This window comes from Lepisma saccharinum, chromosome 23 (genome assembly GCF_977018435.1).
Source record: "Lepisma saccharinum chromosome 23, izLepSacc3.1, whole genome shotgun sequence".
Lineage (NCBI taxonomy): Eukaryota > Metazoa > Arthropoda > Insecta > Zygentoma > Lepismatidae > Lepisma > Lepisma saccharinum.
This window is the reverse complement of record NC_139251.1, coordinates 44,290,528-44,307,760: the sequence shown is the minus strand read 5'-3', so window position 1 is coordinate 44,307,760 and position 17,233 is coordinate 44,290,528. Positions and strand designations below refer to the sequence as shown.

The 17,233-nt window shown below is 39.3% G+C and overlaps 1 protein-coding gene across 2 annotated transcripts in view; it reads left to right on the top strand.

Annotated features, from left to right (window-relative positions):
* Nucleotides 1–1,458: 1,458 nt before the first annotated feature.
* Nucleotides 1,459–17,233, top strand: part of LOC146005349 (rab-like protein 6) — a 39,375-nt gene continuing 23,600 nt past the window's right edge. Inside the window, exons 1-5 of one of the 2 annotated variants that reach the window (XM_083144542.1) lie at nt 1,459–1,586; nt 1,891–2,077; nt 3,701–3,807; nt 5,631–5,851; nt 8,361–8,501. In XM_083144542.1, the coding sequence (XP_083000668.1) occupies nt 1,951–2,077; nt 3,701–3,807; nt 5,631–5,851; nt 8,361–8,501 (596 nt within the window). In that variant the 5' untranslated portion in view covers nt 1,459–1,586; nt 1,891–1,950. Of the gene's footprint in view, nt 1,587–1,671; nt 2,078–3,700; nt 3,808–5,630; nt 5,852–8,360; nt 8,502–17,233 lie in introns of those variants that run through there. The other variant, XM_083144543.1, reaches the window with a different exon arrangement.

Sequence of the window (17,233 nt, the reverse complement as noted above, 5' to 3'; positions counted from 1 at the left end):
ATTGTGTAATACAGATCGAATGAAAATAATGTTGGGCAATTCGCCTACTATTTCTTTGGCCGTTCTTACACCCAAGTGCCCAGAAAACCCAAAAAGTATAGAAAATAAAATAAAATTCAATATTAGAAAGAAATTGAACAAGAAAGTACATTAAAATACAAGAGGAATAAAATCCCATACAATATAACAGATTAAAATAAAGATAAAAGCTATTCTATGATAAAAGTCAGTAATAAAGTGTATTTTATACAGCGTATATTGATACACCTGCAGATTGAATTGTACAGTGGGATCCATGAGTATTACCGTGCAAATTGTCCATGACTATTTTCATTAATTTTTCTCTTACATCCTGTGTGTTTTTAAGCGATAGATTTTTATGTATGTATTTTTATGTATTTATGTGCAGAAGTTGTAGACAGCTTGTTTTGAGTTTTCTTTTAATTCTTGAAGCTCTTACTGGGTCAAATAAGGTGCACGAACATGGTGATGAACAATTTGCATGGTAATACTCATGGATCCCACTGTACGTATCTTCTGCAAATATGCTGTATAAAGAAACAAATTGTTGGAGTACTAATTGAGATGACTATACAATGTGACGGGTGCAAAATAGCTCAATCATGAATCGAATCGAAGCATGAGGAATGTCTCGTCACGTTTATATTGGGTGCGTTCCGAAAGTCTTAACGAAACGAACGCATTCAACGAAAATAACTGGGCTCGTGAATCTGGTGAAACCAGTTATTTTACAGACTTATGGGACACGCTAGGCGAAAGCGCAGGCGCAGCGTTTTGTTTAGAGAAAGTTTCCGCATGGCGTCAGCGGAAGGAATGTCCTTATGGCAAAAATAAACTCTATTATGGCTACTGTTACTCATTTTAATCACATTCTAAGAATGGTCAAGGCATACTTATCTTGTGCATGTTGCTTCATATCGCTATCTGTTAAAATTATAATACATTTTCCGAACTAGTGCAGTTTGAATCCATCAGCACGCGCTTTGTCTGCAAGGAGCAGACGATTTTCACGGAACAAACCAGCATCCTGGCCCGTGCGTTTGGTGAATCTCGTTCTTGCACGAAACGCACGGAATGCGACTTTTGGGACAGCATAATGAAACTCACGAAACGCACGGAAGCACTTATGGAACGGCCAGTTACCATAACTCGTTTAACGCGTTAAACTCGTGCGACTTTCGGAACGGGCCCATTGTATTTTTAATTTTGGGGGTCCTCTCTTGCCCTTTCCTGGTGTGTTCCAAGTCTGGTACTTTCATTGATATGTCTTCCGAGATCTTCTTGAGATATCCGAACTATTTTAACTGTTACGATTTTTAAAATGCATTATTGAATGTTGCGTTTTATCTCCCGTTGACATTGCATGTATAACAGCTCATTAATGACGTCTTATTGCATTGACATTGTAGGAGAAATTTTTACGGCTTGCGATATTCAACTGTTTCCTTGACAGATGGCAAGGATATTAAATCAGAAAGTGAAATTTCTACAAATTTCTTCGTTGTAGTTAATGGATTCCTTATTCTCAACATCTCTGCAAATTTTCATGAATGCTGTTAACGTTGGTAAGTACAATAGCAATTTGGTCAGTGATGACAAAGTGAATACCTAATCTTGTGGTGTACGCTTTTAAAGGTCATGAACTGTGTATTGGACTTTGGCTATGTGTCAGTCCGTAATTGTGAAGAGGGCATTATGAGACTATTAATTCCTTGGAGGAGTATTTTATTTTTGCATGCAGTATTTTTAATTCACATGTGGTAACCAGAAAGAAGTATCTTCATTTTTGTGTGTGTGAAATTTTAAGCAGCAGTGTCATTATGATACGTCTGAATTACTGGTGAAGTTTATTTTTGTTTATTGATGCAGGGTGAAACCATCCCATGGTAGCCAAATATTTTTGAACTTCGTAAACAGAAGAGAGAAACTATGATTTCGGCTCTACGACGACTTACAGGGAAGAGCGATGGCAATAGTTCATCTGTCACACCTCCAGGTTTGCAAGCTATGTCACATAGCTTGCAACGAAAATTTGCTAAAGGAGTGCAATATAATAGTAAGTGGTATTTTTTTTAATTAATTTTAAATGTTACATCATTATTACCCTTGTTGTCATAAAGTAATCTAATGTTAGCATATAATCGAAATGAATCATTATTAGAGACCTGAAAAATTCAAGTATAAAATTTTGAAAAAGCATGTATAAAATCACAATAGCAAGCGAGAACCATGCTCTCTTTTTTTTTTATGAAGATCGTCTATAAATAGAAGATGAATCGTTTTTATGCAACTGTGTAAATAAATATGCCTGAAAAATTTACACATCCAGTGTCACCACTGAAGTTGGTGTAAGGTAGAAGATGGTAACGGTTCTGATTGTTTTTTGATTTCTCCTAGCACAAAGACTAATTGTCGTAGAATTTTGGAAATCATTGTCACACGAAATTTTAACCTTCCTTAAAGTAATGAGCACTGTTTGGACTTGATAAAAGTCATTTATGTTGAAAAAAACAACTTGAAAATTACTTTGTGCACTTCTCATGGACAAGATATTCTCTGTCGACAAGCGACAGTAAATGTCGTAGAAGCGTGGGAATGAATGTTGAAGTAAATTGGAACCTTAGTATAATGCATTTAGGGACTTTATTTTAATGCTAAGGGAACCAAACCTAACCTGCCTAACCTAACCACAAAAGCAGATATTGAACAAAGTCTTAAGTAATCGCTAAAACTCCGCAGTGTGGTTAACAGACGTACATTGAAATCGAACCATGTAAAAATTGCATTCGTAGCATGATGAAATCGCAATAAAACAAAAGGAACTTGGGCCTAGAAGGTACTCACCTTCCCTTCTCCCCCACTCAATTTCTGGGTAACAGTTCGGTATATCGGAGACACATTTCTTCATTTTTACAGAAGAAACTACTTACGGAAATGAGTTTCTCTAAGGTTTCCAACATTCGTCGTATTTTTCAAGAGAAATATCTCGCAGACGCACATGTGCCATTGCTTTCACTACATTAACTGGATGCTGCATACGCTTCATGACGTAACACCGTTTCATTGTTTCCAACCCTTTTTTCAAACTATGCTTGCCTAACCTAACCTTATCAGAAATGTTTCGTGGGGCTATCCGTCAGCTACCAGTGCATAATGTACAATTTGTGCAAGTGACGAACACGATAGTAGGTATTTTTCGGTGAAGAAGGTTGGAAACACTGCATACCTACAACGCTAGTCAACCTCTGCCCACCATATTGTGTGTTACGGAAGCAAAAAAAGGAATAACATAAACTACTCTCTATGTGAAAAATTGTGTTTGTTTTCGTGTAAAAAGTATAATGGCACCTTGAACTATGTTCCGCGATACACAATTGGTAAGTACGAGCCAAGCAAAACACAAAATATCCAATTTTAATGTGTCTCTGATATAACGAACTGTTACCAATTTCTGATACCGTCATTGAAGTTCCACAAGAATATAACAAATGTGTTGAGAATACTGTTTGTTTTTGGTTTCTTTGTCAACAGTATTCTGAGCAACCGTATATCCTTCATTGTTATTTAGCCTTCCCCATCCTCCTAAAATGCACACATTTGACATGAGCTTTCATGATGACTTGTGCTTAGTTTTCTATTCTTATGCACATATTAACTTCCACATTTTCCTTTTTCACAGTGAAAATTATTATCAAAGGTGATCGTAATGTTGGGAAGACGTGTTTGTTCAATAGACTCCAAGGCCAGAAATTTATTGAAGAATATATTCCAACTGAAGAAATTCAGGTAAGAGTCATTATATTACAGCCCACATTACTCACTTATTCTTCCGATATAATAAACCAGTTAACCATGTAAAGGTCGGATTGACCATTACTGGTTTTGGTAATATGTTAATTAATTGCTGGCCAGCTACAAGGTGTAGGGTTAAGTAATATGTTTCCATGAGTGTACTTTTATGTTATTATTACATGTAAGTGTATATGCTTATTGGATTATGCTTTGCTGGATGTTAGATTCCCCTGTTTTTTTACCTCCCTGGTTGGGGGAGCTAGCTGTCTGTCAAAAGACCATTGCAGTGGAATTTTCCAACGCTACGGGGTCCATGTCCACGGATGTTTACCCCGACTATAAAAAAGGCCAGTGGGCTTTAGCAGAAAACAGTGTTTCCCCATTGATCGACGAAAGAGGAACGTCTCCTCAAGTTTAGTCCACTTATGTTTAGTTCACCCCTGTTGCTGTCCCAAGTCCCCTTTTAGAAAAAGCTTTGATTATGTGGATATTTCCGTATTGAATAATTGATGCCCAAAAGAAGGAGTGAAGGCGTAAGGAAACACATTTGTAATGAACGGAATATCTTTAAGCTGAGGATAGGCCCGCAGAGATAGTTATGCTAACTCTGCGGTAAAGGAAGTGCCGTTGGTTATGCTATAGGTGTGCAATTATATTGATTTAGAGATTTTTTTAATTTGGTCTATGCAAGACACACATGGAAACGCTATGTACAATATGTATACTAGAATGTTATGGTTTAAAGATCTACGGTACTGTCCATTTAACAACTTGTATATTCACTTTCTGTACTTGTGTAAACGAACCAGGCACATAAAAATATAAATTATTGTGTGAACCCCCCCCCCCCTCCTCTCTTTTGTAATTCCAGTGCAAAGATAATCTGCTCACTTGGCACCCAGGTGAGGTGAAAGGAGAGATTGAGGTATTAAGGTAGGAAGAAATCCAGAGGGCCGGATAAAACTAGGGATAGGGCGGCCGAAGTCTCACAACCATTTGCATGTCTAAATTTAACCATGGTACATTTATCAACACTAACCATTTTTATTAACCATGCATTAGCACCACTGCAGAAGTATTTTTTTGAGATGTTTACTCCTGGACATTTTGCATGTGTAATGAATGATAATTTTGAATACAGTGGAACTTTAGTTACATATTTTTCAGGGTACTGTGGCCAGTGAACTTGTTAAGCAGGAGAAGCAAAGGGAGAAAAAAAGTAAACTGTATGGAGTGAGAAAATGTAAAATCTGGAAATTTATAACATTCTCTGCTTTATGGAACATTTAACAACCTGATTAGGAATAGTAAATATAACATGAAAAGTAGCATGTCATTCTTTTACTAACACGATTTGTATAATTTTAAATCAAACATTTTGGTTCATTCATTTTCTATATTTTCACTCCATAACACTTACATAAAATTAACAACAAGTAACCATGACATCAACAATATATATATTTAAATTATGGCCAATGAAGCCCATGCATGCATACTTAACTTTCCCAATAACATATATCAAGAAGGTGCTTGTCCAAGTTTGCTTCTGTAATCAAAGGATCCCGGGTTCGATTCTCGGTGGAAGCACATAGTGGTTCGGATCCCACTTTAAACTGTAGGACCAGTCCAGATTAGCCATACTGTGCATAAAGTGGACTTAAAACACCAACTGAATCAATCAATCAATCCAAGTTTGCTTCTGATAAGATAAGTAGTTAATAAAGAATAACATATCTTGAACCTTGAAAATATTTTTGAATACTACTTCTGATCGAACAAGATATAGAAAAACATGTTCGTCTTTGCCTTTTCAGGTTGCAAGTATTCAGTGGAGTTACAAAGCAACGGATGATATAGTGAAGGTGGAGGTGTGGGACGTGGTGGATAGAGGAAAAAAGAAGAAGCGTTTTGAAGGTCTGAAGTTAGAAAATCATCAGCTGGAAGTACCTGAGGAAGCTGCATTAGATGCTGAATTCCTTGATGTGTATAAAGGAACAAATGGTGTTATTATTATGATGGATATAACAAAAAGTTGGTAAGCCCATCTGAGCATATCTTATAATTTTTGCAGTGTGTTACTTTTAAAGTTGTTTTTTTATCACACACGGACATATATTTTTTTTTTATTTGGCATTGCTCTCCTGTCACAATGGCTAATTACAATGCTGCAGATGAGTGATGGAATTGATGATGCACACTCGGAAACTAAAAAAGGCAAAAGGGGAGAACCCCTGAAGATGCCCAACCTACCTCCACCCACATACATTCAGGGCAGAAACATCGTTAGTTGCAACTGTGCCTCCCCCCCCCCCAAAAAAAAAAAAAATTTGATACTAAAAATTCAATAATATTATGTACAAATTGCAGGGAAATTTGCAGCAGAACTGGAGTACTGCACGGGGAACAAACTTGCTATTCTGAATAAAATCTTCAGAAGCAAATGTAAGACACAAATCGTTGCTTACGGGTTTGTAGCCAATCATGCATGCCTTGAGGTTACCCTTGCTCCAAGTTCCTAGAAACCAGAGATTCGAACATTTCGTTGCAAATGACCCTTCCCTTACAGATGGAGTCAAAGTATCTGCCAAGCGGTCAACAGTAGGGGATCGAGAGATACGTGGAGATCTCCAATAACTGAGTGATAATGTTCTGAGATTTAAAATTTCTCCCTTCTTCAACTTCAGAGCTTTGTATTCTTGCAAGTATCTCGTCTCAAGTTGCCATGGGTACGATCTATGTGTAGTTCTAAAGTGTTGTAGTACGTTTCCATTTTTAATGGATAAATTCCAATTTTTTGTGAAAATATTTACCAAGAATCAGTCATCTTGGGCCTGGCAAAAACAAATAATACTAGCTCCCATATATAGTTTTGTTTCTGCTAATAGTTTCATAGGAACAAATTTCAGATTTGGCCCCCTCAAACTGAATAACCTAGCTACCTAGGTGCCTTTAAAATAAACCAGGGCATTAGATCCGTAGAATTTCAGTTTCCCTGATTTTTTTCCCCTCCTTTTTTATTGATGCTTTCAATTATACATGCATGAGGTGATAAAGCTACATCTGGTTAACATCTCATGGATATAGTGGACCAAGATTGTTCCGAAGTTCCAGAAACAAACAGTGTTTTGTGCAATGTTTTGGTCCCCAAGATCACCGGACCTTACACCGTGTGACTTATTTTTGTGGGGTTTCGCAGCCTTAAGGGACTGTATCATCGCAGCGACAGACACTATCGACAGGCCCATGTTGATTTGAGTGGTGCAACAACTAGGTCGATGAGTGCCATGTCACCCATGGTGTGCACGTTGAACATTTGTAGGTGTCAAAAAAAAATTGTTTCAGTTCCTTGTTCGTTCTGGACTGGTTTCATCAATAAAGAATAACATCTCTTGTACCTTGAAAATTTGTTGAGATGAAGGAAAACAGTTCAATACTTTCCTTGCAATACATTTTTGTAACCCTCAATTATTTATGAAACACCTTATGCCTTAGATAGAAATGGTTTTAAAAATTCACCCAATAAATATTTCAACCCCATTTTTCCTCTCAGTATGGAAGATAAAATTGATAAGAATAAATCAATATAAAATTTGCCCATGCATTATATATTAGTAAATATTTTTTTAGGAAAAAGATAGGTTCAGTAATTTGTAGGGGAGAAGGTGGGAATATGGAACACTTTTTTGTTATCCACTGTCATTAGACAAGTTGCTGACTCTGATTATATTCACGTATTGCAGAGGTAAATATACTCTTTGATATTGTTATTACCAAACGTATATTCAAAACTGTGCAGTCATTTTGGAAATATACAATTTTAAAAAAAATCTTGTCAAAATTGAGGGCTTGGAAAATGGGGTGGTAATATGAAATAATGTTAAGGTTCAAAATAAAAGCCGATCGACTGATTGATGAGCCAATAAGGTGTACTCTAGGATAATTACATAGCGCTACATGTTTTTCTCTTTTAGGACCAAGTTGTGTTTGTAGCATCGTGTACCTGAAACAATGGAAACCGGGGTTGTAATATGGAACAGGTATTTCTTACAAATTCAAAGTGTTCCATATTACCACAAGCAGACATTTTCAAAGCACCGTCAAAAAACTTTACCTACATCTACCGCTTCCCATTCAATACTACGTTAGTACGGAAGTCTCATCTGAGTACTTTCGAGAACACGTTACTTTGTGTTGCTAACAAAACTAATAATGCATCAAAAACATGCATAATTCTTACCTTACAACAATTGTTTCATGGTCGAAAACCTGCCGCTCTTGCCTATGACGGCATCGCTAACTCAACTGCATCCAACGTGACCTAGTGAGTAATGGTCAGTATTTTGCAAGTGTTGCCAACTGTCAACATTAGATCGCACCAGTGAGTAGATAATTATATCAAATTTCATATTACAACCATGTTTCATATTCCCACCTTCTCCCCTATCCTAATTTCATATGTACATTCAGTTCTAAGTAGCCTATCATTGCAGAAAGTAGATTTAATTTCCACAAACTTTTAACATTTAAATTTATTGCATTTCCAGGACTTTTGATTACGTGCAGCGAGAATTGCCAAAAGTGCCAAATCATATACCTGTCCTGGTTCTTGCCAACCATTGTGATATGACTCATCACAGGTCAATAACAGCAGATCATGTCCTATATTTTATTGAAAGTCAACAAAGGTAAGATCTCAATTCTGAGTAGTATGTACAATCTTACATGCTACACACATAATATGTATTCATTTTGAATGACTTTTTTTTTATGCCAGATTGTGTTGTTTTACATTTTACAAATTATGTTCCTAATATTATTTTCATGTAATGTACATTTTAAAGCTTCCTTGGAGAAAACTGCTTTGCTCATTTTACAAAAATCATCTACCTTGTTGAAAGTTTGTAAAAATGTAGTTCAATGCTATTTAATAGCGTCACCATAACTGTATACGAATCTTGTGCATCATTTATCACGGTGTCTGCCAGTCATGAAAGCAGTAGTGTGGCGTGACTTTTTCAGAAGTGTTATTGGCCATCACTACAACAATTATGAATGCTAGACATTTATCAACCCCCCCCCCTCCCCAGAGAAAAAAAGAAACATCTTAAATCTTTATTTTTGTTCATCTTGTTCTTTTTTTTACAATTCGCACAGTCATTTAGCCAGAAAGACTCCTAGAAAGAACTACCCCTCATGAAACACTTACCGCAAAAATCCAATGAATAGTCACATACGAGGTGGTATCAAAAAGTTTCGAGACTAGTTCTGTAGCACACCAACAGATGGCAGTGCAAGGCACAGGGAGCACCAACCTTCATAAGTCAGTGTGCCAACAGACAGCATCCTGTGTACATCGTGAGCTGTTCAGCTGGTGCTCTTCTGACCACGTGCGTTACCACGTCTGCGATTTCACCATGGACAGCAAGTTAGAACAATGAGTGAACAAATTCTGTGTGAAACTTGGCAAATCTGCCACAGAGACGCTTGACATTATTCGGCAAGTGTATGGTGATGCTGCAATGAGTTGTGCGAGGTGTTTTGAGTGGCGCGCACACTTCAAGAGTGGAAGATGAAGAGAGATCAGGACGACCTTCAACTAGCACAGCACCCGAAAATGTCGAAACCATTTGGAAACTTGTGCATGAGGATCGTCTGAGAACAATCCACAACATTGCTGGCATTGTCGGTGTGTCATGCGGAACAGTGCAGGCAATCCTCACGTGTGATTTGAACATGCGCCGTGTTGCTGACAAGTTCATCCCCAGGCTGCAGGCTCAGGAGCAGAAGGAACACCGCGTCCAAGTCTGCCAAGAACTCCGTCAGGGTGCCGTGGATGACCTGTCCTTCATGTCGAGGATCATTACTAGTAACGAAACGTGAGTGTAAGGGTACAACCCTGAGACAAAGCAACAGTCTTCACAGTGGAAGGGCCCATCATCTCCACGACCGAAAAAGGCGAGGCAGGTCCGCAGCTCGACCAAGTGCATGCTCAGCGTCTTTTTCGACATTCGCGGCATTGTGCATCATGAATTCGTTCCCAGGGGCCAGACATTCAATAGCGAGTTCTACTGCCAGGTTTTAGGGCATCTGAGGAAGAACATTCAGCGGAAGCGACCGGATCTGTGGTGCGCGAAAAACTGGCTGATCCACAACGACAATGCACCCTGTCACCGTGCTCTCCTCACACGTGAGTTTCTCACCAGAAACAAGATGATCCCACTTCCGCACCCACCCTACTTGCCAGATTTGGCTCCTGCGGACTTCACCATCTTTCCAAAGCTGAAGATCCAGCTCAAAGGTCGCCGTTTTGACACCATTGCGGAGATCCAGCGCGAATCGCAGAAAATGCTTGACACGCTTCGAAAAGAAGACTTCCAGGATGCATTTCCAGCAGTGGCAGAAACGGTGGGAGCGCTGTATAAGGTGACTATTTTGAAGGTGATCATGTGCAAACGTAGATAAATGAAGTTCTTTCTTGTAAACAGAGCTAGTCTCGAAACTATTTGATACCACCTCGTACCCAGCTCAATTCTTCATCTGTCTCTGTTTCTTTGCAATGAGGTGCAAAGGGTAAGAAGAAGAACCACACTTTTCCCAGGGTAATTTTAGTTTTGTGTGGTGAGCAGACAACAGTGGCAGTCAATCTGGAAGGGAAGCCCACTTAGCCAACTTAAGCATTTTGGAGTAGGTTTGTCCAAATCGCGAATCGCACCAAGGAACTATCTTTTCATCTAATACGAGGGTCACTATTTATATTTTGAGCCTTAGCAACACTGATTGAAGTTAGGTGCGATTTGACGTTTGCACGGAATCGTCTGGCATTATTGACCATAACGTACTTCAATTGTTTTGTCAATAGCTTCATTTGTGTTGTTTATGTTGCCTTGGAGATTGCGCGACAACAATAAAATGGAATTAACTCGTGAACATTTTCGTGCGATGATTTTTTACGATTTTCGACGTGGATTATCAAGACAAGAGTGCATCGATCAACTTACTTCCACATTTGGCGATGAAGCCCCATCCTTTGCCACTGTGAAACGCTGGTATAACGAATTTAATCGTGGCCGCCATTCGCTCACCAACGAGATTCGCGAAGGTCGTCCAAAATCAATTGTTGTTCAAGAAAACATTGATGCTGTGCAAAACCTAATACTGCAAGATCGTCATGTGACATACTGTGAGATTGAGGCAACCATAGGCATTAGTTCCACCAGCATATATAAAATATTACATGATCATTTGGCTGTGAGAAAGGTATGTTCTCGTTCGATCCCACACAGTTTGACAAAAACTCAAAAAGACGCTCGCATCAATTGGTGCAAACAAATGCTCAATAAATACAATCGTGGTGCTTCAAAAGATGTATATAAGATTGTAACAAGTGACGAATCATGGATATATGCATATGAGCCGGAACGTAAACAGCAGTCGACTGTATGGGTGTTTCAAGATGAACCCAATCCAACAAAATTTGTTCGCGCTCGAAGCACATCGAAACAAATGTTCGCCTGTTTTTTCGGGAAAACTGGTTATGTGGCAACTGTGCCTTTAGAGGAACGTAGAACGGTCAACTCTGAATGGTACACAACAATTTGTTTGCCAGAGGTCTTCGGTCAAATACGGAAAACAAACAAATGCCGTCGGATCATTCTTCATCAAGACAATGCCAGCTGTCACACATCTCGTCTAACACCCGACTTTATGAACAGTCAAAAAATCGAATTGATGGGTCATCCGCCATACAGTCCTGATTTGGCACCCAATGACTTCTTCTTGTTCCCGAATGTCAAGAATAAATTGCGTGGACAACGATTTTCGTCGGCAGAAGACGCCGTTGATGCGTTCAAAAACCATATTATGGAGGTGTCTCAAGAAGATTGGAAAAACTGCTTTGACAAATGGTTCGAACGAATGCAAAAGTGTATTGACCATAAAGGAGAATACTTCGAAAAACAATAAAGCAGTTTTCAATGCCAAATTCCTGTTTTTTCATTGTTAGGCTCAAAATGTAAATAGTGACCCTCGTACTAACTGGTCTCAGTTGTATTAAATCCAGCTTTGGCTTTGCAGTCTACCTCTAGTTGCTTCACAAAAACAGTATCCCCATATTAGGTGGATTTAGCTCTTTTCTGCCAATCCAATGTGGAAATAAATACGTTAAATAGTATTAATTGATTTAACTACTTACGTGAGTGAGTATGGAGTCTTTTAGGACAATGTTTCAGAGGTCAAACTGCCTCCATCAGGTTCGTGGATGTTTCTAGACACCGAGCATAGTGCCGCATAAAAGAAGTGTTGAATGAAGATTCGGTTAAGGGTTAAGGATAAAAACACTTACAAAAACTCTGCCATATTCCAACTTAAAATATCTCAGCATGTTAAAAACTTTGTAAAAACAGTCCACACTTATATTAAAATAACTAAAAAAGATCCCAAGCAGCCGTTGCAAATACATGCTGGTTGTGAGGCCTACACTGGTAAGCAGCTCCCGCCTCAACCAGAAGGTGAAAGCTACCTCCCCTCCTTTAAACCATCCCTCTTTTATCTCTTACCAATCAAAAGTGAATTCTCGTTCTTCTTCTGCTGCTTTTATGACCTCCGAAGTAACATGAAAACCTATCTTAGCTTCAGAAAACTAATCCATCCGTCCTCTAAATTACCATCATCTCTGTTGAGTTTATTCCTATTTCCCGTGCAAATATACGCGGCTTCATAAACTTTCCTATTTAATTTATTATTATCTTTCCTAATGACTTCTCTTTTTACAATCCCATGTCCACTTTCAATAATCTGCTCAGAGAGACCCATTTTGGGTACTCCCTCCCCGATATCCTTATCATGCTCACTTCATCTTATGCGCATGCTTCTTCCTATCTGTCCTATGTATTCTTTGCTACATTTGCATTCTATCCTATAGTCCCCTTTTTGTTCTTCCGAGTTTTCCTGCTCTTTTCCCCCCTTTTTATATTCAGTGAAATATTGTTCAATGTTCCGGCGGGTCTTCATACCACATTTTATACCATATTCTCTTACAGTTTTTTCTATTTTTTCCGATAACAATTTATGATAAGGGATTCCAACAAAAAGATCCTTATTAATCAAATTCCCTACCTCAGCATCTTCTTTCCATTCTCATTGGGGTCGATGGTATTCTCCCTTTTTATGATCTTTCGTGCTTTTCTACCTACCTTATTCATTTCTTGATTTGTATACCCATTTTTTAAGCCTACCTCCATTATCCATGAAATTTCTTTTTCAATTCTTTCGTTGCGTAGCCTTTCAGCCCTGATGAAAAAATTGAGAACAACATTTGTCTTAATCCTTCCAGGGTGTTCAGATTTTTTGTTAATATACAAGTCGCCAGCTAGCGGTGTATGGAAAACCCCTGTTTTTAATCCTTTATCGGTTTTTGTGATACTCAGGTCTAGAAAATTAATCTTCCCGTCGACAAGGTTTTCTCTTGTAAAACCAATCCTTTTTTCCTGCTTTCCTAATTCGTCAAAAACAATATCGAGCTCCTTTTCTTTCCCGATTATTAGCATATCGTCGACCTACCTCCCATAGTATTTTAAACCAAGTCCTGTTTGCTCTAAAGCAACTTTTTCTACAAAATGCATGAAAATGGTAGCCAATATGCCCGATACTGGGTTGCCCATTGCCAACCCTTCTTTCTGCCTAAAGATCTTATTGTTAACATAGAAATATTGTAACCTGTTACAAGGAAGAACCACCTAACATATTCCCAAGCGGCGAGAATTTCGACCTTTTTCCAACAACCAACCCTGAAGGCAGTCTCCCGCTTTTTCTCTAGGTACGCTCAGATACAAATTTATCACGTCAAAACTACTAATCATATCTTCATCCCCGATTGCTAAATTTTCAATGGATTTCTTAATTTCAACAGAGTTTTTGACGCTATACTGTGTGTCCTTGTTAATTTTCTTGATTCTACTTACCAATATTTTAGCTAACCCGTAGCCAGGGTGTTCGTAGGTCGGGATTATGGGTCTAAGTGGAACCCCAGTCTTGTGTGTCTTAGGAATACCAAAAGCAGTAGGAATGTTGCCCTCTTTAACATCTTTTATAAGCTTCTTTTTTCCCCCACTTCGTATAGTGATACTAGTTTCTATACCTTTCCTTACTTCCTTTCTTATTTTATTTATCGGATTTCCCTTAACCTCTTCGTAATCGTTGTTTTTGGGATCCTTTTTTAGTTATTGTAATATAAGTGTGGATTGTTTTTACGAAGTTTTTAACATGCTGAGATTTTTGAAGTTGGAATACGGCAGAGTTTTTGTAAGTGTTTTTATCCTTAACCCTTAACTGAATCTTAATCCAACACTTCTTTTACGTGGCACTATGCTCTGTGTCTAGAAACATCCACGAACCTGATGAAGGAGGCAGTTTGACCTCTGAAATGTTTTCCTAATAAGACTCCATACTCACTCACATAAGTAGTTAAATCAATTAATACTATTTAACGTATTTATTTCCTTTAATAGTGAGTAACATGCATAAATCTACAATATGTTTTCAATCCAATGTGACAACACTGGCCTGTGTTCAGCATGCCTCACCGGTAACTGAGCCCCTAAACAGAGCACACTTGCCTCAAAGTCTTTCCTCGCTCTTCCCTTGCATTGGCACCTTCTCTTGTTACCTCTTGAGGGTAGTAGTACGGCCTCACTCTTCTCTTCTCTTGGCTGCAGAAAAAAATGTTCTCTGCAATATGTGCTCGACGGCAACGCTGTTGGTTAACGTATTGAACAATGTTGTCATTTTATTGAAGCAACTTTTTATTCTGTACATTTTGCTGTTATGTGCGGTAACACCAGTTAGTTGCACACCACGCTGCTGCATGAAAGTCAATAAAAAGTCAAGAATTTTGCTCTCACAATGACTGACTCATTGATTTAGTGTGTTTTTTACTCCACTTTTATGCCCCTTTTGACTAATCATGAAGATGAGGATGGATGCTGGTAAGATGAGATTCATGAAGGGACAATCACAAATATATAGGGGTGACAACTTGACCCCACATAAGATTATACTGGCTGCGAGTCCAGACGCCAGCCTCGCTCGTCTGCCACAGGCAGTCCGGGATGCATTAATAGATAAAGGAAGTCTTGTTAAATAAATATTTATTTTCTTAATTGCTAATTTCCAACTTACCCTAAGTATGGGTCGAATAAATAATGGTTAAGAAAAAAAAAACTTAAGAAAAATCAAGAATTTTGGTATGTTTTCAGATATGTTCATGGTAGCATTATATTGTTCCAGTAATAGTAGGAACTACCGTTCATCGTATACAGTTTTGCTGGCCTTTTTTTATTCCAGATATGTTTTAGTAGTAGTGAGAATAGACAGCAGTAGCGCAAACTTCAATATTTTATTTTTAGTGAGGTAATGTGTAAAGTTTTTGTAAGTGTATGAAATTACATAGAAGGTAAGACAATTTGTTTTAAAGGCTGGTAAAAATACAATGTTTTTCACATAGATAGAAACTTGTTACGATTCCAGTGCACAATGAATGTATGAAATTCCCACAGCATACACTGAACATTTATAATCTTAGCACATAGTTCTAGACCCTGTTTTTTAAAATTACTCTCTGATACTGTTTTCTGTCGAAACTGGCTGTAAAAATTATAAGTTTGTCTTGTTTTGGCAATTTTCTTTCCACTCTTAGGATACAAACTAGAGAGCAACATTTGCATCATGCATTATCATCTCATGTTGCAGTTATTAGGTTGAAAAGTAGTATTTTTCCTTTGAATTGTCCTGTATATTCTATTTGTCATGTTATATATTACAGCATTTTAATGAATATATATATATATATATATATATAAAAATCAAATAAGGTAAAAGGAAACACTCACCGGACAGTAGGAAAATTCAAAATTTTCGCTAATTTATAGCATCATCGGTGTGAGAAGAAACAGAAGATGGAACCGGAAGTTGGGGTCCTGCAGAGTTGCCAGGTCCCCATTGAAGAAGAAGCGGTGCGTAGAACGAAAAAAACACTGTTTCGTCACCAGGCTCGTCGTAAACTGTGAGTGGGGAGGATGAGTTGGGAGGGAGGGCGGGAGGGTGGTGGGTGAGGGTTGGGCATTACTGGGTGGCCTTGTTCAGGCCAGGTGGAGTGGTTGCACTCATGGCCGATATATAGGCCCTTTCCCATCTTTTGCGAACAGAGGTGTTGGCTGGTTGGGGTAGGAGGTGGATGATCGCTACCCGGAAGCAGTCGTTGAAACTGATGTTGTGGTGGTTGGTGTGGACGGCGACAGTGAAGTCCAGGTTGTGGGTGGAGGAGCGGTGGTTATTGATGCGGAGGTTGAGGGCCGTTGATGTTTCCCCCAGGTAAAAATCACCACAGATGTTGCAGGTGAGGATGTAGATAAGGTTTGAGGCATGGCAGGTCCCTTTGGGATGGAGGGTAAATTTGCCAGTGGCCGTGTGCACCTGGAGGGTGTGAGAAGTGATGAGGATGGGACAGGTCTTGCACATGGGTCGGTTGCATTTATGGGCAGGGGGGTGTTGGATGTGTGGTGAAGGAGTGTTGTGGACCAGGATGTTTTGGAGGTTAGGGGGGCGTTTGAAAACCACCCTGGGTTTGTCGGGAAATATGTTTTTGGTTTCGGGATCACTGTGGAGGATTGGGAGAAGAGAGTGCAGTGTGTGCCTGATTTTGTTGAGGTGGGGATGATATTGGGTGATGAGTGCAGGTGGGTTGGTGGCAGCAGGTTTCTTGGTGGTAGTGGTATGGGAGGCAGCTCGTGATATTTGCTTGGTGACCAGGATGGAGGGATATCCACGGTTAACCAGGGCCTGGTGTAGGCGGAGGTTATAATTCTGGCGGGAGGTGGGTGAAGTGTTAAGGCGCTGTCCCCTGAGGGCCAGAGAGAATGGAATTGCTTTTTTGGTGTGGAACGGGTGGGAGCTGGAGAAGTGTAGGTATTGCATGTGGTTGGTGGGTTTTATGTGGATGGAGGTAGTCAGGTGTCCTCCCTCGATGTGCACGTCCACATCCAGGAAGGTGATCTGGTTGGGGGAGTGTGTCCAGGTGAATTTTAGGGAACGGAAGTGGTTGAGTTGGTCCAGGAAGGCTGACAAGGATGGTTCTCCATGTGTCCAGAGCATGAAGATGTCGTCGATGAAGCGGAGCCAGAGGAGGGGTTGGAGGGGTTGGGTAGCCAAAAACTCTTGCTCAAGTTGGCCCATGAAGAGGTTTGCATAGGATGGGGCCATTCTGGTACCCATGGCTGTACCTCGGATCTGTAGGAAATTTTGGTTTTCAAAGGTGAAGTTGTTACAAGTGAGGACAAGGTGGGCTAGGTGGGTCAGGAAGTTGGTGCTGGGGTTGTGAGGTTTGGGTCTGCTATTGAGATAGAATTCTATTGAGCGGAGGCCA